This window comes from Plutella xylostella, chromosome 16 (genome assembly GCF_932276165.1).
Source record: "Plutella xylostella chromosome 16, ilPluXylo3.1, whole genome shotgun sequence".
Taxonomy (NCBI): domain Eukaryota; kingdom Metazoa; phylum Arthropoda; class Insecta; order Lepidoptera; family Plutellidae; genus Plutella; species Plutella xylostella.
This window is the reverse complement of record NC_063996.1, coordinates 4,464,644-4,483,633: the sequence shown is the minus strand read 5'-3', so window position 1 is coordinate 4,483,633 and position 18,990 is coordinate 4,464,644. Positions and strand designations below refer to the sequence as shown.

Genomic DNA, 18,990 nt, shown 5'->3' with positions numbered 1-18,990 from the left:
CTTGACATTCAAATTAGGAGAAGTGTACTCCGACTTTATGTTAACAAAATATTGTAATCATGGAGTGGAAGCACATGATGCTGGCGCTGCTAAGGTGTATTGCTGCACCAGCGCACCAGACGTATTATCAGGATTAATGTTCACCTTGGGGCCTAACTTTAATCGAATGAAGAAGATTCTCAAAGTTTGCGACTAACCTTAGCTCATATTATTGTTTGTTCTGTGTGTCGTTGATTTTTTTTCATCATTCAAACTATTTCAAACGTATTTGTAATGGCGGCTTGATTGTGTTGTGTGTGATAGATTTATGAAAAATACTAAATTGTAGACTTAGTTTGTAAAATTACTAAAATATTTAGGCTAAGTTACCGTTGTAGATAGTATTTTTTATATAATTGAAACTACCAGTAAGTATCAGTCATTAACAATAACCTGGAAGCGTCTCAATAATGTACACGTTTTGTATGTCCTATTATTATTTTGGTTTATTTTCAGATTGTTTTCATTCAAACGCTGAAAAATGTCAGATACGAGTGATTTGGACCGTCAAATTGAGCAATTGAAAAGATGCGAAATTATTATGGAGGCCGAGGTCAAGGCACTGTGTGCTAAGGCCCGGGAGATTCTTGTGGAAGAAAGCAACGTCCAACGCGTCGACTCACCTGTAACTGTACGTACTCGTCACTGTGTCACCTCATCTCCTTTAATTATTACGGTATATTATGCCGAATAACATAGATCGACTTTATAACCTTCAATATAACAAGACCATTGTCCTCTGAGTCATTGTCTAGTTGTACAACATTTTGAATCAGCCTACTTACAAACTTACCGCTCTTATACACACAACACAACTAAACAAATATAAATACTCTGTAATCATTTCAGCAGAATACCCAAATTATACCTACATTTTAATTTTGTAGATCTAAACTTTCTCACATGACATGATGGATGAATATTAATATCAAGTTTTTTTGTATAATTGCAGGTTTGTGGTGATATTCACGGTCAGTTCTATGATCTGAAGGAGTTGTTCAAAGTGGGTGGGGATGTGCCGGAGACCAATTACTTATTCATGGGTGATTTTGTAGACCGAGGATTCTATTCAGTGGAGACTTTCCTGTTGCTACTGGCCTTAAAGGTGACTTTGTTTCTAAGCTAAATTAATTTCCTCTTATATAATTTAATGATTCATACAAGTTATCTTTTGGTTTATCCATAGCATTTACCAGTTTTTTTTCCTGCTAGAAAAAACTATTAAAAAAAATATTTGTAATTTTAAAGCTCCCCTGCATTATGTAATATTATGATGTAATAATAAAAGCAAATTATTACTAAAATCAGCCTGTAAATCTGTTATGCATATTTCAGCTACAGTTTGAAATTTAAAGCTTTAAAGTTGGCAATTTACTACTACAAACTTACCGTTATATTAATCAGTTGCTTGTCCCAGGTGCGATACCCAGACCGCATCACACTCATCCGGGGGAACCATGAATCCCGCCAGATCACACAAGTATATGGCTTCTATGATGAGTGTCTCAGGAAATATGGATCAATCACTGTATGGAGGTATGATCTATTTTGTTTCACTCTAAAATAAACTAATGTATTATAACTACCTAATATTTTCGACTTAATTTGAAACATAAATATAATGAAGGTCAGTTTATATGGAAGCCTTTGTAATAATTATGTATTAGAGAATCTTGGGTCATGATTTTCATCTTATTAATATATATTTAAGTATATGTTTTGTCTCTGTAAACTGATTGTAAAGATTATTTATTTTATTATTATTTAAGGTCATTAAAAGATATTGCCAAGTACCTTCATATCAGAAGGGTTTTAATGTTCTTAATTATCATTCTTACATTGTTTGTCCTTTATCTTCAGATACTGCACAGAAATCTTCGACTACCTCTCGCTGTCGGCTATCATCGATGGGCGAATATTCTGCGTGCACGGCGGCCTCAGCCCGTCCATACAGACCCTGGACCAGATCCGCACCATCGACCGCAAGCAGGAGGTGCCTCACGACGGACCCATGTGCGACCTGCTGTGGAGCGACCCTGAAGGTAACCATCATCATAGACAATGATCTTGAATTAGTCTATGTTACCCTGCATCTAGTTTGATACAATACAAACTTAAGACCAAAGGCCAGCAAACAAATATCTGCATACTTCTTTTATGACATAAGATATGGCAACTGAAAATTTATCTCTATCATACTCCATTTGTACTGGAAATCTCTATATGTATAATAGGCTACAAGATATATAATCTTGAATAGCTTAGGATGGATGCTGAGTGTAGCGAAGAAAATCACCCTGCTTTCTAACCTTCTTCTAGAATTTTATTACTTTTTTTCAGTTCTAGATATCATGGCTATCTATTCTTACTAATATTATAAATGCGAAAGTAACTGTGTCTGTCTGTCTGTCTGTTACTCTTTCACGCCAAAACTACTGAACGGATTTAAATGAAATTTGGTATACATACGGTCTAGACCCTGGGAAAAAACATAGGCTACTTTTTATCCCGGAATTCCCACGGGAAAACTTTTTAAGGCGAAGCGAAGCGCGCGGGAATAGCTAGTTAATAATAAATGTGCATAATAGGCGTTCTTCAAGAATTTTGTTACCTTTTTTCCATTCTAGTCTAGACTATGGTTAGCTGTTCGGTCCCGTCTTCCTTCTCTTTCTCACCTCTTTTTCCGGTTCCAGACACGCAAGGCTGGGGCGTGTCGCCGCGCGGCGCCGGCTACCTGTTCGGCTCGGACGTGGTGGCGCAGTTCAACGTGTCCAACGACATCGACATGATCTGCCGCGCGCACCAGCTCGTCATGGAGGGGTACAAGTGGCACTTCAACGAGACGGTCTTGACTGTATGGTCGGCGCCTAATTACTGTTACAGGTGGGCGTTATTTTTGTGTTCTTTGGCTACTGTAGGGGTGTATTGAAGGAGCCTTGATTAGCTACTGTAGCGGTATTAATTTATAAAGGTGTTACTAATGCAAAACAACCAAAAAAATAATTGCTATTTTTATAATGAATTTTTTTAAATTTTCGGTTTTAAACATAAAGTTTTGGCAAAAATTAAAAAAAAACTTGAATATGAAATATCTTAGAAATGGTTAAGTTTCTGATAATGCATTATAGGGTTCAATCAACTGGAAATGCCTTCCTCTATCACCTCCTGAAAGGATCCGGTCTACTTGCAAATAACCCTGTATAATTTTATACAAACTTATTTCTTTCTCTATTGATATGTAAAATTCAACACTAAGCCATTGGTGAACAAACTATCCACCTACTAGCTCAATCCGTTTTAACTTGCCATCTTGAAGTATATACAATAATTTTACTAAAAACCTAACCGAACTTCGGAATGCAGATTGCACTCCTTGACATTGAAAAGTCTCAAGAGCAATTTATAAAATTGGTAACTTCCCAATTGTTGTATCTGGAAACGCCCACTCTCAATTACATCAGAGTATTGAAATTGCAGGTGCGGAAACGTGGCAGCCATACTGGAGCTGAACGAGAACCTGCAGCGAGAGTTCACGATATTCGAGGCGGCGCCGCAGGAGTCCCGGGGAGTCCCCTCCAAGAAACCTCAAGCCGACTACTTCTTATAATGTTGCTTACGATAGACAATTGAGGACGAGAGAATCTAGTATTACGGTTTTTATTGTAGTGACAAAACATTTCAATGTGGACATAATTTTTAATGTGATCTTAAGACTGGTAAGTGTGGCCGATCTGTGGAAACCCCCGGGATGCGGCTGTTTTAGTGGTTATTTTGTATTTGCGGCGGCGGGATAGTGTACAAAGTACTTGCTAAGAACTAGCAGTACTTAAGGAACAGTATTTGTAAGCAATGAAAAACGTAGTGCCTATATCTGTCTCCAGATACTCCTCTGTTTTCATCTTATCAAATATGCGGAAGCAGCAAATACAAAATAATCTATTTGAGTTAACAGCTTTTGGTAAAACTGTACTATTGAAAGCATTAAGTTATAATTTTCTTCTATAATATTAAGAATGATTCAGAATGTAGTTGGTTATGTTGGAATCCATATCCCTCACCTCAATTGAGATTCCTGTACAACGGCAATTCTGAATAGAATGTATTGTTCATGCCACAAAAAATACATACATAGTCAAACAATTCAAATATAATATCTTCCTGAACAATATGATTTCCATTCTACATTACCGTCAAGCCTACGGCCATTTCAAATATTTCATATTGCTATTCAATATGTTAAATGGCAATAAGGTTTACTTTGCCATTTACTTGATGGTTATCATCTCCCAGCAGATATGGCATGAACAGTACATAATTATGTGATGAACAATGAATAAATGTAATAATTTAAGAAATGATTTAGTTTCCTTAGTTAGGTCATGTTAGGTAAAGGAAGATAGGTGTTTTTGTAATGCTAATTCAGACAGGATAAAGTCACTGCCGAATAACAATAAACTGATTTTGTAGAGATTTGTTACATAATAATGATAATAAACTACTCTGTCGTTATAGTGTTTTACTAGTGTGAGAGATCTCATAGCGACTGTATTGAACAATTCCCGTTTTGTAAAAAACAAACATCAGTAGGTATTTATTTTTTAATCTTAATGTTTTAGCTACATTTCCTCTTCATCATAAACTCGTGCGTTATAAGACTCCATCACCTAGTGAATGACTAACCATTTGTAGGTTTTGGGGTGTCTCAGTAAAATAAATTGGTATGTCTGTACCCACTCCACTTTTCTATGGCAATATTGAATTTGTAAGTATAGTACCCCCGTGCATTTTGACTTTCATGTAATGCATATTATATTTTAATCCATTCCTGTAAACTCTCATTTTTAAAGCCATAATTTAACTAGTTTTAGTACTTACCTACCCAAAAATAAAGCAACCCAGACATTTTTTTGTAATTAAAATAACCTAGCCATTAGCTAAAACACCTTTAAATACAAAGTATGTCTGTAGATTTGCACAAAATTTGCCAAAATTTTATTGTAACTACTTGTCTTAAATTCTTTTGTATTACCTAATTTTACATCAATCATTAAAAATGAAATAAGAGAATCAAACATAAGATCTTTTATTTATCTACACAAAATTAGTTGAGGTATGTAATATCACATAGGTTTTTTCATTGGTTTGTATGTATCAAATATTATGAACATATTGAATTACACAGCTCTGGTAGTATATCACCACATTTGGTGGAGACTTTCATGTCAGCAATGTCATCAGCTCGAGTGGGTCCTATGTTTAAAATGGCCACCTCTTTGTTTTCTTCTTTGGCTTGTAAAATTATTCTATAACTAGAATATACAGTCAGGCTAGACCCAAGAACAAGTATTGCTTCACTGTTGCTCACTTGTTTTCTTATCTGCTCTACCCTTGCCTTTGGAACATTGTCACCAAAGAAAATAATATCAGGTTTCATAGCCCCTTCACACTTGGGGCAAAGTGGCACTCTGAATTTATCAACTTCCTCCTAGAATTAAATAAATTTGATTAGAAATATATTGCATGTGAATATGAAAAGACAGGAGAAAAATAATTTCCAAGATACCTTTGAAAGCTCTACATCTCCATCTGGTCTGATCATACTGAAACTGCCCTTCATGTCTGGATTCCTCTCCATCAGTGTGTCCTGTAGAGTGAATCGGTCCACCTCATACGGACAGCTGAGGCACTTCACGAGGTAGCCACTGCCATGTAACTCAATCACGTTCTTGGAGCCAGCCTTTTGATGGAGATGGTCAACATTTTGAGTGACCACTGTTGTCACTTTTCCAGCCTGCAAATAATTACTCAAAATACAACATAGCTACACTTACATAATTAATAATTGTGTTGCTATTTTAAACTTAGACCTATTACAAATTTGCTAATGAAAGAAGTATAATTACCATCTCTAACTGTCTCACAGCATGGTGGGTTGCACTTGGTTGAATGTTACTGAATCTTGGCCACCCAACAAAGTTCCTGGCCCAATACCTCTGTCTCACTTTTGGATACTTAATAAACTCTTGGTACTGTATGGGTTTATGGTTGCTTCTAGCGTAAAGACCAACTTCTTCAGACCTGTAATCAGGGATCCCTAGAACATTTTATAATTTGTCAATTATCAGAACTATAATTAGGTTTGTGAAGGGTGCTGTTTTTACTTTAAGGTTTCGTTTGATTTGCTTACCAGATTCCGTTGAAATACCAGCACCTGTGAGAACCAATAATTGCTGATGTTTCGTCAAGAAGTTCTTGAGGTTATAGAAGTCATTGGGGTCTGGGGGCTTGTGTTTAGGTACATAAATCACTTGATTAGAAATAACACTAAAATGTAATTTTGCGCATTGTTTAAACATTGTATTAGAAGTAATTCGGCTGTGTTATTTTACTTTGCCTGAAATATAACAGAAACAAGTACGTGTACGTGAAACAGTTTATGTAAACTGCGTTTTTATTATTATTTTCAACCACAAGTTACACAAACAGTACAAACACGGACCAAAAATGTCCAAAAAACTCGCTCGGCCTTCCTTACAGCTGTCTGTCATACCCCATTTACACTCTCGCCTCGGCCCTCGCCTCCTCGCTCGCCTCGTCACTCGTGCGGAGGCGCGAATGTAAACACCCACTCGCGTGTGACGCGAGTGGGTGTTTACACTCTCGTGCAGAGTTCAGTTGTCTTTGAGCTAGCAACGATGGAGGACGTCGAAGTTTTAGCCGCAACAATAAAGAATTTATGTATGATCACCGATTACTTCGCCGTTTATGGACCGATTTTGAAAATTCTTTTTTTTATGTATTGGGTTGAGATCCCATGTGGTCCCATTTTTTTCAAATTTTGATTCCACCTCCAAGGGTGGGTAAAGGGTTAAAAACAGGCTATGAATTTCCATTTTGGGTACCTATTAACCGATTGTAGTTAATGAAATTTAGAAAGTACATAGGTACTTACCTATATTTTTAACATTAAAAAAAATATGATGGTGACCTTGAGCTGATCTGATGATGGAAACGGAAGGTAGTCAAGGGAATTCCTCAACGGTAGGTATATAGCAACTACTTCGTGTTTACTACTGACTAGTAGGACTTATAGGTATCATTTGCTTCTTAATTTTGTTTGTCAATTATTGCAAATAAACTAAGTATAAATAAGTAATAAAATAAAATAATTATAAAAAAACGACTTCAATAAACCAGTAAAACGTAAGAAATAATTTAAGGTTTAGACATGGTTTAGACCTATTCTATGTGACAGTACTAATATATCTAAGCAGGTAAGTACTGCTTTTATTTCTTACGTTTTAGTGTTTTTTTATTATTATTATTTTATTGAAATATTTACTTATATGAAATTAAATGTTTCGTCTTGCGACCAATCCATTATACAACTGAGGAAAAAACACTACGTTATAATTATACGACGACGAACACAACCTGCGCGGCACGATGTAGAAGCCAGAATGAAGCGGACGCGAGAGTGTAAACACCCGCTCGCGTGCGACGCGAGCTCGACGCGAGCTCCTTTGACTCGTGCCCCAAAAACCGCTCCGGACGCGAGCGCCGCGAGTGGCGAGGCGAGCGAGGAGGCGAGCCACGAGCGTCTGTTCACACTCGCGCCTCGCCCCTCGCCTTGTCGCTCGCCTCGCCACTCGTGCGAGAGTGTAAATGGGGTATCAAATGTCATCGAAATCATTGAACGAATGAATGATAAATGAGATCTGTGATTATGCTATGCGCGATCTCATTATTATTCTGATACACGCATCGGACACCACACCACCACCTTCCCCAGCAGTGGGCAGTGAGATCTATGGCAGTGAGTGACTCCATAACTCCACAAGGTGGTTACTCGTACTCGTTACACGAGACTACCGCCGATATCGATATGTTCTTTCTTATAACTTTATTATTATTATCATAACTGTTCTCCACCTTTGAGAACAGTTAGTTTTCCACCAACCGAGAGACTTTCAAAACCACCACCACCCTGTGATATTCCTATCGGAGTTTAGCAAGGACTTTGTATACAAATACAAAGTCCTTGGAGTTCAGTATATAAACTCTAGTTTCCGAAAAAGAAAAACGTGAGCCTGTTACTATTCCGAGGAAATGACTGAAATACGCAGATTATGCACGGTGGCACATTGCACAATTTGACATTGACAATGACAACTTAGGTATAGATGGCAAAATTAGAAAAAAGTTAACCTCAAAAAGCTATTTTGAACTCATTGTACTTATTAGAATTTCATAGAATGAGCTTACTAAAAGTAAAAACAGCTCCTTTTCTACTTATAGAAGATGAATTTACAGTAAATATTCTACCGCTGCTCTTGGAAATAGTTTCAGATGAAAATTCCACTTTGCACTTGTTCAGTTATGAACAGCCAGTTCATAAATGGAAGGAAGTTTTTAGGAATAAAACAAGCCTTAATATTTCAGAGCAGTTCCAGCCCGAATCCTATGATAAATACACAAGTACTAAATGTTCTGTGGTTATAGATTCAGTGAACCAAATGGTCCTGGCTTTAGGATGGAAAGCATGCTTGAAATACCTGATTAAGTTGCAAAGAGATCCTAATGTTGGACAACTTATCGCTATTCTCCACAAAGACTGTCTCACACATTCGTCCAAACTTCAGGTCCACTTAAACCACATTGCCAATGCAATAATTTCTTACAATTCAGAAAACCACTCCAAAATTTCAATAGTTATTAGAAAATCTGGCAAATTTTACAGAAGTGAAGAATTATTATCATATGATAACAAAACTAGAACATTAAAATCCATTCCAATCATAAAAGAAAGTAAAAAATGTGAGGATGAGCCAGCTAGACCTTCACCAAGCAATCTCACCACTTTCAAGATAGAAATGGACCAATCGGAGAAACTTGAGAAGTATAAACTGAAGCTGCCATACATGAGCAAGATCAATGAAGGAGAGGGCAAGGTGTTCTATGAGCCAGATGCTGTGGACGACTGGGATGAGGAGGACCCTGATGAAGATCTTGACATCTAATAGTTTAAAACTAATTGTAAATATATTTATAAGAATATAAATACCTATCTAAGTTATTTTCATTTTCTTTCGACATATTCCTTTATTAATACAAGATATATATACCTGAATTAAGAACCTGAGTCTCCAGTTTAACTGATAAATGTGCATTTAAAGTTCTTTCCTAATCACAGTATAATCACATAGCTTTTAGCACTTTATTTATTTTGTATATTTTTCATGTCTTCACTTCAGTCAGCTATGGCAAAATAATTGAAAGTGCACAAATGATGGGCTATGTAGGATATTGTTGGATAGGTAGCAGAAGGTTAGGCTTATTCATACAAACCCTCAATTACAAAGATTTTTTTTATTTTTCTATTTTCCATTACATTTTTGCGATTTTTTTCTTAATTTACTTACCACATAATTATTGAAATTACACAATAACTATTATGTATTATTAAAGTAGAAATCCAAATACGTGGAAGTTAGATTTTTATTAATGAAAACCGTAATTACATCACCACATAATCAACTCTTAAATTATGTTCCATAATTATCAGTTCAATTATTAATTTTCCGGATCTAAACACTAAACAAGAGAAACATTACATCAGCAAATCTGATACACAACGGCGACATTATTACTATTATAATAAACAAAATAATTATTTTTATTAGATTTTTATATTTTTTGTTATAAAATAACACAAATATGAACAAAAAAAAATCAAATTTCTTCTCAGAAATATGTAATGTTATTAATAATATCGAACCGGACATTTAATTATATTATGTATTATGCAAAGCGGAATTCATTTACACACAAGCCTACAACTGCAATATTTACGGGGGGAGTGAGACGAGAACTAGCAATTTAAATACTGTGAACCCTCAAGCGAGACCGCGCCGCTCAAATAACAAGCGGGCAGTCGATAAACAATAATAAGCTCATCAATCAATACACAAAATAAAGCTAACAAAATATATGATAAAAATGATTTACAACCACGTAACCTAACAAATCGAAGAGTCCATGTACAGGGGTGTATTGGGGGGTGCGGCGGCCGCGCGTCGCTCACTGGTACAGGGAGTAGAGTATGTGGTAAGTGTGGGGTCTAGTCCTTGCTGATCTCCTTGAGGCGCTCCTCCCTCGGCCGCGCGCCGCCGAATATGGACGAGGCCTGCGACGTGGACGCCAGCGCGTTCACCGGGTCCTTCACCGTGCGCGGCGCCAGCTTCAGCTTTGGTCTGCCCGTCGTGTCTGCGGGATAAGGAGAAATACTGTCAAAAACTACTAACATTCACGCCTAAAGCTTAACTACTTTAGGTGAATTGATCGCACGGAGCGGTTCTCACACTGGCCTCGCATCACGTGACAGCTTGTTGCGTAATTTGTATAAACACACGTAGATGCGTTTTCTATACTTACAAGCAACATTGGGAAACGTATACACGCAATATGCAGTGTGATGTGCCGCGAGGCAGTGTGGGAACCGCCTGAGTGTCATAAAGAAGCAGAAGGTTCTGCTGGATAAAAACTTCTGGCCTGCGGGGATAGTGTTCCGCCGATACAGGGAGGCCAAACAGACTATTAAACCCCCTGATAATAGTGCTAGAGTTTAGTTAATTTTAGTTTTTATAAGTTTCTAGAGTATATATTAATATTGTTTGATTTATTTTAAAATGTATTTGTGTATTTTATACTATGGGCCATTGATGCCTGAAATAAATGGATATTATTATTATTATTATAAACATAGCGAAATGTAACCCAAATCCCAAGAGGTAATAGCTTCTAGACTCATAACGCTACTTACCAGGCCGCGAACTCGGCATATCTTCGAAGTTCCCGCCGCGCCTGGGGGGGGCGCCACCCGGGCCGCCGCCGGGCGCGGGGCGGGGCTCGCGGTCGCGCGCCGTGCGCCCCATGCGGCCCCACTCGCCGCCCCCGCGGGGCTCCTCCGAGCCGCCCCGCGAGCCGCGCCCGCCCTCGCCCCCGCCCCCGCCGCCGCCGCCGCCCCACCGCTCGCCCGGGCCCGGCGCGCCGCCGCGCTCGCGCTCTGTGGACGATTGTCATTTGTTTACACCGTCGTATTTTAAAAGTTTATATTGTACCCAAATAGATAGTGTTGAAGGAGATGAAAGGTAGAGTATTAGTTTTAGTATTTGCTTGTGCAGGGTGCAGGAGTATACTAAACTCATTTCTGTATTTACAGATGAGATTTCATATCAGTTCAGTTCAATATTAATCATAAAAACACACAACAATTAATAAATGACTCACAAAACCCATTTACTGCATCATGCAGATATATTTTTTGTATGAAATTTCTTTCATAAAGGTGCCAATGTTAAGCCAAGATTTAATCGCGTAATATGACAAGATAAGAAAGTCTATTTGTGTACATTCAGATAATACTGAAGATATTAATTACCTAACATGAAAAATTTATAAGGATTTTTCAAGGCAAAAGTGAGATGTATGTGTATAACAAAACAGTAAAATCTTGTGCTTTACTAAAGCTAGTAGTAATCATCATTATATTATCCTAGGGCGCCTTCCACGTGTGAAACGCAGTGCATCTTTGCTACTTTAATTATGATATTGGCCTTGATACACTTTTTGGAGACTTTTTGTACACTAAATTCTGTATGATTCTATCTGGGAGGGGTGTTCTGTGGGGGTGTGAATAGAGTAGGTGATATTATCGACTGTTAACTATTCAAAGTAATATCCATAAAATCACCTCATTAAGCTGCTTGTAAAAGTGGCAGTCAGCAAAATGTGTATTTATTTATTAGTATAAATATCTTAAGCTAAATGAAATGTTAGAAGGGTGAGATGTTACCATGAGTGAACCCGCCTGGCTGGCGGCGGTCTTGGGAGTCGTGGTGGTCGTACGTACCGCCCCGCGAGGCGTTGCTGTCCCGGCGGAAGCCCCCGCCCCCGCCGCCACCGCCGCCGCGTCCCGCGTCGCGACCACCGCCACCGTCGCGCCGGCCTCGGTCGAAACCGCCGCCGCCTCTGTAAGTTATGAAGGTATATGGTTAGTCTTATTGTTATTACTAATACTATTATTGCACAAACTTACAAAAGTAATGGCATATAATCAGGAGGACTTAATGCTAAAGGCATATTCTACCATTCTACCTGCAGACGGTTCAGGGAGCAGAAAGTAAGGGAGGATTCTAAAAAGGAGATTTGAGTTTCAAACTGTTGATTGAGAGAATCAACATGTAGAACCATAAACCTTGCAAAATTTTGCAGCAATGATTAATTGATATTCATGTTCTATCACTGTTTAGTTCCAGTTTAATACTTGCAACCAATATGAAAGAGGCTGACATAGGTACATTCATATGGGAATAATTTACATTAGCAGGTTGGAATTTAACTGATTTGTTTCATTATTGAGATTTATTATTTCCTTCTAAGATGGTAAACTAAACCAATGCTAGGTGCAATGAAAATAAAATAGATATGGGAAGTATATCTGTATGCTTGAATTGCCAATCAGATATTGTGGTGCTAACATCTAGAAAAGGATTAGTACCTTCTCATATTGTACCTAGTCAATGAATACAACCATCATAGTTTCATTGGATAGGATAGGAGAATAGTTTGTAAAATAGACATTCATAATTTTACAATTTTATCTCCTTATTTTGGAAAGCTTTTAGAATGGAGTGGTTAACAGCTTGTTTCTTGATCCATGCTTTGGCTTACAAAAGGTTTTTTTTTATAGTCACTATAACATGTAATTGGTCTTTAGTGACCATAAGTAGCTGTTTGGCCATTAGTTAGACCAAAGGTGAATGAAACTTTATTTAAAAAGCTTACCTGTCATTTCGTTTTTCTTCAGCAACATCAATTTTAATAAATTGACCTTCTACATTTATAATTCCGTTCATTTCAATTGCCTTTATCAAATCTTCAAGATATTCAAACTCCACATAGCAAAATCCTTTGAACTTGTCAGTTTCTCTGTCCATTACTAATCTTACATTTTTAATAGTTAGATTCTGAAAGATAAGAGAAAATTGCATGGTTAGTTTCAGTAATATTACAGTACAGGGATAGTAGTATTTTGCCCTTTCATATTAAAATATTGTATGTCTTTAACACTATCCCTTAACTATTCAATACTGTGTATAACACTATTGGTAATTCAATCTTTAAGTATGCAGAGTTACGCTTGGTAGCAGATGAATACTATTTGGAAAGCTTTTAATGAAAAGTGAAATTAATACTTACAGGGAAAATTCTGTTAATATCGCCTTGAATGAGACCTCCGGGTAAATTACCGACGTATGCCTTGTATGGGGGCTCCGAGGGGAGCTGCCGGCCGCCGGCCGTCCTCCTTCCACCACCAAAATCCCTGAAACCATCATCACGGTCATAATACGTTCTAACCTAAAAAAATCTTACCTTGGTGTATTTCTTGCAATTAGGTTGTTGCAGAAACATGTAAGATGTAAAATAACTATGGATAAATCACGCTAATACACACATTTTCAAGAATTCAACACTTTTATCGTATTCGAGAGCACTGTCAAAACAAGTGAATTTGCCGAAGAAATTATTGAAATACAACCCCGGACTCGATTTTTCTAGGATAACTAAATTAATTGGCTTTAAAATTACAAGTAAAACGCACTTAGTAAGAGATAATTTGATAAATACCTCGGATTACCATCATCAAATCCACTTCGACCTGCCATGTTTAGAAACATGGAACACTGAGCGCGCGCACATTAATTTCTTGAAGCGGCCATTATTTTTTTAATTTTTCCTAATTATTTAATTTATATATCATGCATCATTCCAAAGTATATAAAAATTATAATTTTAATTAGCTGAATATAATTTTACTTTTATGTATTATTCAATGGGCGGAAAAAGTTTAAAAATTGTGTAAGGGTAGAATTTTTATTAATATTCTGGCAATATTAGTATAATAAAACATTATAGTCTATGGTTGCCATAAAGCTGTTCACAAACATGCGACTGACATTGTCACTATACTAGACTACTAGTGTAAAGAACGGGCGGTTTAGTATAAAAAAATATGTCAGTGTTGTCTATAGTTATTCACATATTCCGTAGACAAATGTCAATTTGAAATTATAGTCTGTGTTGAAAATGTCATGTGCGAAATCGTGAAGTCCCATGTGTTTACTCCAATAAACCAAAATTTATCGAATTTATAATGAAAGACCCTGTGGAAACAGAAGAAAATGTTCCACCGAAAGATACTAAGATTGCGCCATCGATATTGGGTGCTTTCGACTTGCTCCGAGAGCCGAAAAACGATACAAAAATAATCGGCGGCGCCAAAATTATTTCTATTTTACAGGGAAATGAGGTTAGTTTTTTGTATTTGTTGAAAGTTTTAGCTGAAATCTTGTAATTACACTGCATAAAACTATTGATTCATGAATTTTCATTTCCAGAACGAAAAGAATGTACAATATGCTCTGAAAAGATGTGTAAGAAGTCTCGGAGCGAACCATCCTGACATGAGATCTGGCTATTTTGCTACCCTCGTTACTTTGCTAAGCAAATTTGAAGACATAACAGTTACGAAACTTACAGAGCTTCTGAAGAAAGAATTGCATGCTAATGGGTCCTCCAAAAGTGTAAGTTGGGTCTTTAAATGTGTTTAATTTTGGTACCATTTACCTTTATTTCATTTCAGTAATCTATGTAGGGGTTCAAAGGATGTTTAGCAGCTAACTTTGGCACCGCAGGCTGTTATTGCTGTCAGTGATAAACAAATCTAGAACTATCCCGCTCAGTCTTCTATACTTTTTTGGGTTAGGGGACTAACTCCCAAAAGTGTAATTGGCACAGAAAACCTTCTGCTTGTTTAGTTTGGAAGGTTGTGTGTGTTTGTGTGTGTGTGTGTACGAAGTGAAGTAACAAGAATCTAGAATTTGTGTCATATTTGTGCAATAAAGTATCAAATAAATAAATAATTTAGTGTTACACTTAATTTAATTCAGTAAATTTTATTTCAGGAAGTAGGTGATGTAGCCCTCGGACAGATTCTGGTTTGTGGAGCCATCTTCCGCTCCGGCCTGATGCTGAGGAGCTCCGTGGAGGAGCAGACTCAAGTCATCAAGTTACTGCTGGTCGCTAGCAACAAGAAATCCTACCTGAGCACTGTGGCCTATTTGATACTACTTGATTTTGTTAAGAAGGTATGTCACAAATACTTTCAATAATAGTTTAGTTACTTATTGAATCTGCTTCCTATATCTAAATTGTTAACTACAACTTGACTCCAAAGGCAAAGGATTATAATATGCAATATGTATTTTGTATTTATATATTTTAAAATACCTACTTGATTATTATTAATTCCAGCTGGATGAAGATCAGTTTTCAACAATAATATGGAGCAACATAAAGGAGAATTTCAAGAAAGATCTAAAGGAGCACAGTCTGGACTCCCTTTACTTCCTGATGGTGGTCTCCACACAGTTCCCGCAGAAGGTCAAACTGAGGAAACTCATTGGAGTTGGGGAAATACTTTGTGAAGACACTGTGCACACTATTTGTGAAAAACTCATGGTAATTAATAAACTTTGTTTGGTCTTTACTTGGTTGATTTGGCCAAAGAATTATACATATAGACTCTGATGTACCACCCCATCCTTAATGGGTTTGGCAATAATTTTGCCAGATCCTTGTTTAATGTCTGTCCCATTAATTCAATAATCAGATTTGTCTACCTGATATGCTTGAAATACTCCTAAACATGTGTTAGTTCCTTATTTCTCCTTATTTCTTTCTTCTTATTTTTTTTGTCACATTTCAGTCTGGTATTGACTACAGTTCAGTCAGTCATCCAGTCTTCAAGGAAGTCAGTACCCTCATAGCCAACTCTCCGCATCTACAACTGTTCTGGACCTCAGGCATTGACAGCCAACTCGTGAAGCACAACCGGAACCGAGAACTAGTGGCCCTGAACATCCTGAGCACTATTCTCACCAATATAACAGATAACTTTGAGGTTATACCTGAATTACTGAGCAAAAACTTCTTCAAATTGTTCATGGATTGGTTCAAGGGTCTCCAGACTGCCAGCAAGATCAGAAACAAGAGAGACAATGAAGATGATCACAAAATAATGATCAAAAAACAAAAGGAAGTACTAAATGCCCTGGCTAAAGCACTGAAATCTGAAAAGGTGGACATGTCAGTGAGAATAGAAACATTAAAAAAGCTTCTCTTTACAAGAGGAGAGATGAATTTCACGGAAATCACTGGCACTAATATAGTCAAGGCTATTATGTCTGATCTTGACTTGGATGGTGTGAAGAAAATGGCTAAACTGTTTAAGAAAGTCCTTTTAAACACATCTAAGAAAGTAGTTAAAGAGGATGTTGAGAGGAACTGGTACAACAATGAGAGATTGAAAGCGGCTGAGATGATCTCCCTGCTCGTGAGCCATGACGCTGTCAAGGATGACACTGAGTTCAAGCTGGCATATATGAAAATACTAATGTGCTTTGGATTCTTCAAAATCAGTGGCGATGAAACTGTGGCTGTTAGTTCAGAGTTATCAGGTAAATAATAGTATTATTTGTGTAGACATTACACACACAATCACTAGCCACTACATCGGTTATCTGATAATCATCTACTTCTAATCAAATCATTAAAATTTTATTATTGGTCTTAAATTTACCTATATTTTAAGTGTTTGTGTATTTAATGATGTTATTCCATTTCCCAGATTAGACATTGCAGCTGTAATTTTTGGGCAAAGTAATAATAAATTGTCAATTATCGTTTTCAGGATCCATCAAATCTTGCTTCTACCGCTGCTTCACCTCAAAATTCTCAAATGTAGACAGTCTAGTCCAAGTGCTGTGCTCCCTCAGCGAGTTCATCAACACCACCATTCAGAACGACCAAGTCAAGTCCAAGATAGAGAAACAGTTCTCCAAAGAAAACATGGAATGCTGGGAGATGGTCACAGAAATCACGCAAACAATAGAAGGTATCGATTCAAAGGGAAAAGTTGACAAAGTGTTCCTAATTCTGCTGTACCAGCTCGGCCTGTTTCTGTATTCGGAGCCGACCCACATCAAAATGGCGAAAGGTGCGATCAAAGAGTTGAAAAGTTGCTACGAACATTACAAGAAAGGTAAGAAGAAAAAGCCGAAGAAGGCTAAAGATGTTGAGGAAGTGGAGGAAGAGCCGGAGTGGATCGAGGTGCTGGTAGAGGTGCTGCTGTCCATCCTGTCCGCGGAGTCCAGCGTGCTGCGCGCCGTCGTGCAGTGCGTCTTCAGGCTTCTCTGGGAGTTCCTCACTCCGTCGTGCATTGAACAGATTGTCTCCGTACTTGATCCCGAAAGTGAGACCAATCCTCTCACTCAAGACAGTGACTCAGAAGATGAAGACGGAGACAAGGATAAAGATGAGGCAGAGGAGAATGGCGAAGAGGAGTCTGGTGAGGAGAAGAGTGACGCTGAAAGTGACGAGAGCGACAGCGAAATTGAGGTAGAAGATGAAGACCAGGACGCAACTATACCCGATCAACTAAGGATCGCTGTTCAAAAGGCTCTTGGGGCGGCTGCTGAGAGCGACAATGAAAGTATAGATGCAGACATGATCACTGAGGAAGAGGGAAAGAAGCTGGATGACGCGCTGGCGGAGGCTTTCAAGCAGTTCCATCAAGGGAAGAACAAGAAAACTAAGAAGGACAGGAAAGATAAAAAGACACTGTCAGATTTCCGCATTAAAGTCCTGGACCTCATTGACATTTATCTGGAGAAAGACCCGGCCATGGACATCGCGTTGAGCATGATGGCGCCTCTGACGAGGTCGTTAGAATTCTGCATCCAGGAGAGCCAGCCTGAACTTGGGAACAGGCTCAGGAAAACCATAAAAAACCTTGCTAAGATCAGGAAATTTTCATCCATCGAAAATGTTACCATTGACATTCTGTGCGAGTACTTAAAATCAGCTATCGACAAAGGTACGCGATCGCACTTCATGTACCAATCTTTGGGTGACGTGATCACTCACTACGCGACGTTCATCATCCACTGCTCGCTGAAAATCCAGCCGGCGGCGCCAAAATCACCTAAAAAGAGCAAGAAAGCGAGCTCGTCGGCGCTGACGGACATTTTTAAGGAGAACCTGCAGAGTTACTTCAAGAACCGCAACTGCTTGTTGCCGGTGATCTTCTTCCACAGCGTGCTGCAGGCGGAGTGGGAGGGCGCGCTGGACCTGCTGCCTGTCATCGTGGAGAACATCTTCAGCGCGGAGGTGCGTCAGTTCCGTCGAAGCGAGGGCCTCGAGCTCGCCGCCGGCTTCTACAGAGCCCTCAAACGAACCAAACCAACCTCCAAGAAAGCTCTAGCCAGCCTGGCCGCCGTCGAGACTAACTTTGAAGAAGTTCTCAAGAAGACCCTCAGCGGCGAAAATGAAGAGTTCACAGCTAAAAATAACTTCTTCAACACTCTAAAGAAACTTATTAACACAATGAAAATGTTCCACGAGAGTTGCCATGTTGAATCGAGTGTAGATTTTAATTCGTTGTTAGCGGTAGTCGGATCGTGCAAGGGTACTGTAAAAACTAAGGATAGTAATAATCAAACACAAGCCGCACAGAATGGGAATGCAGATAAAAAAACTAAAAAGAAAAATAAGAAGAAGAAAAGGAAACAAGAAGAGAGCAATGGTCACGTGGAGCCGAAACAGAAGAAGAGTAGGAAAGACTCCAATAGAGAAGCCAGTGAATAAATCTAAATAACGCGCTAAGATGTTGTATTTTTATTAAATGAAACTGAACAACATATTTTTATTTTATTTCATGGTAATGACTTCTACTTTCTACTCAACTAAGTAGGACTGCTGGACATGATCAACCATTATTTATGTCAATGAACTACCAGTTACAGTTTATTTAAACCAGCTCACTAGAAA

The 18,990-nt window shown here is 38.1% G+C and overlaps 5 protein-coding genes across 7 annotated transcripts; 3 read left to right on the top strand and 2 right to left on the bottom strand.

Annotated features, from left to right (window-relative positions):
• The first annotated feature begins 260 nt into the window (after positions 1 to 260).
• On the top strand, positions 261 to 5,111 carry LOC119693819 (serine/threonine-protein phosphatase 4 catalytic subunit). Its single transcript, XM_038118483.2, has 7 exons — positions 261 to 407; positions 496 to 670; positions 992 to 1,144; positions 1,457 to 1,575; positions 1,900 to 2,081; positions 2,733 to 2,922; positions 3,517 to 5,111. Exons 2-7 carry the CDS (start codon positions 521 to 523, stop codon positions 3,644 to 3,646), a joined length of 924 nt encoding a protein of 307 aa, XP_037974411.1. The 5' UTR covers positions 261 to 407; positions 496 to 520; the 3' UTR covers positions 3,647 to 5,111.
• LOC119693820 (NAD-dependent protein deacylase Sirt4) lies at positions 5,107 to 6,636 on the bottom strand. The gene is made up of 5 exons (XM_038118485.2): positions 6,539 to 6,636; positions 6,227 to 6,433; positions 5,943 to 6,133; positions 5,603 to 5,830; positions 5,107 to 5,524 (listed from the first exon to the last, which is right to left on the bottom strand). The coding sequence occupies exons 2-5, from the start codon at positions 6,393 to 6,395 to the stop codon at positions 5,198 to 5,200; spliced, it is 915 nt and encodes a 304-aa protein (XP_037974413.1). The 5' UTR covers positions 6,396 to 6,433; positions 6,539 to 6,636; the 3' UTR covers positions 5,107 to 5,197.
• A 1,573-nt stretch (positions 6,637 to 8,209) lies between these two features.
• LOC119693870 (elongator complex protein 5) lies at positions 8,210 to 9,115 on the top strand. The gene is made up of 2 exons (XM_048626234.1): positions 8,210 to 8,351; positions 8,482 to 9,115. The coding sequence occupies exon 2, from the start codon at positions 8,556 to 8,558 to the stop codon at positions 9,057 to 9,059; it is 504 nt and encodes a 167-aa protein (XP_048482191.1). The 5' UTR covers positions 8,210 to 8,351; positions 8,482 to 8,555; the 3' UTR covers positions 9,060 to 9,115.
• A 274-nt stretch (positions 9,116 to 9,389) lies between these two features.
• On the bottom strand, positions 9,390 to 13,883 carry LOC119693807 (eukaryotic translation initiation factor 4H). Of its 3 annotated transcripts, none has more exons than XM_038118376.2 (6): positions 13,729 to 13,883; positions 13,300 to 13,423; positions 12,886 to 13,067; positions 11,894 to 12,069; positions 10,862 to 11,104; positions 9,390 to 10,305 (listed from the first exon to the last, which is right to left on the bottom strand). In XM_038118376.2, the coding sequence occupies exons 1-6, from the start codon at positions 13,776 to 13,778 to the stop codon at positions 10,160 to 10,162; spliced, it is 921 nt and encodes a 306-aa protein (XP_037974304.2). In that variant the 5' UTR covers positions 13,779 to 13,883; the 3' UTR covers positions 9,390 to 10,159. The 3 variants fall into 3 exon arrangements, with proteins under 3 accessions (XP_037974304.2, XP_037974306.2, XP_037974305.2); XM_038118378.2 differs by having other exon boundaries at positions 11,951 to 12,069; XM_038118377.2 differs by lacking the exon at positions 13,729 to 13,883 and adding an exon at positions 13,556 to 13,716.
• Positions 13,884 to 14,156: 273 nt separating this feature from the next.
• On the top strand, positions 14,157 to 18,858 carry LOC119693806 (myb-binding protein 1A-like protein). The gene is made up of 6 exons (XM_038118375.2): positions 14,157 to 14,410; positions 14,499 to 14,684; positions 15,066 to 15,248; positions 15,415 to 15,621; positions 15,869 to 16,619; positions 16,853 to 18,858. The coding sequence occupies exons 1-6, from the start codon at positions 14,255 to 14,257 to the stop codon at positions 18,805 to 18,807; spliced, it is 3,438 nt and encodes a 1,145-aa protein (XP_037974303.2). The 5' UTR covers positions 14,157 to 14,254; the 3' UTR covers positions 18,808 to 18,858.
• Positions 18,859 to 18,990: the final 132 nt, after the last annotated feature.

Coding starts and splice junctions, on each gene's coding strand:
- LOC119693819 (XM_038118483.2), top strand. CDS start 521: ATGTCAGATACGAGTGATTTGGACCGTCAAATTGAGCAATTGAAAAGA. Junction 1,576..1,899: donor GGATCAATCACTGTATGGAG/GTATGATCTATT, acceptor CTTTATCTTCAG/ATACTGCACAGAAATCTTCG. Junction 2,923..3,516: donor GCGCCTAATTACTGTTACAG/GTGGGCGTTATT, acceptor TTGAAATTGCAG/GTGCGGAAACGTGGCAGCCA.
- LOC119693820 (XM_038118485.2), bottom strand. CDS start 6,395: ATGTTTAAACAATGCGCAAAATTACATTTTAGTGTTATTTCTAATCAA. Junction 5,831..5,942: donor CTGTGAGACAGTTAGAGATG/GTAATTATACTT, acceptor AATTATTTGCAG/GCTGGAAAAGTGACAACAGT. Junction 5,525..5,602: donor GAGATGTAGAGCTTTCAAAG/GTATCTTGGAAA, acceptor ATTTAATTCTAG/GAGGAAGTTGATAAATTCAG.
- LOC119693870 (XM_048626234.1), top strand. CDS start 8,556: ATGGTCCTGGCTTTAGGATGGAAAGCATGCTTGAAATACCTGATTAAG.
- LOC119693807 (XM_038118376.2), bottom strand. CDS start 13,778: ATGTTTCTAAACATGGCAGGTCGAAGTGGATTTGATGATGGTAATCCG. Junction 12,070..12,885: donor GAAGAAAAACGAAATGACAG/GTAAGCTTTTTA, acceptor CATAACTTACAG/AGGCGGCGGCGGTTTCGACC. Junction 11,105..11,893: donor GCCAGGCGGGTTCACTCATG/GTAACATCTCAC, acceptor AATCGTCCACAG/AGCGCGAGCGCGGCGGCGCG.
- LOC119693806 (XM_038118375.2), top strand. CDS start 14,255: ATGAAAGACCCTGTGGAAACAGAAGAAAATGTTCCACCGAAAGATACT. Junction 14,411..14,498: donor CTATTTTACAGGGAAATGAG/GTTAGTTTTTTG, acceptor TTTCATTTCCAG/AACGAAAAGAATGTACAATA. Junction 15,622..15,868: donor CTATTTGTGAAAAACTCATG/GTAATTAATAAA, acceptor GTCACATTTCAG/TCTGGTATTGACTACAGTTC.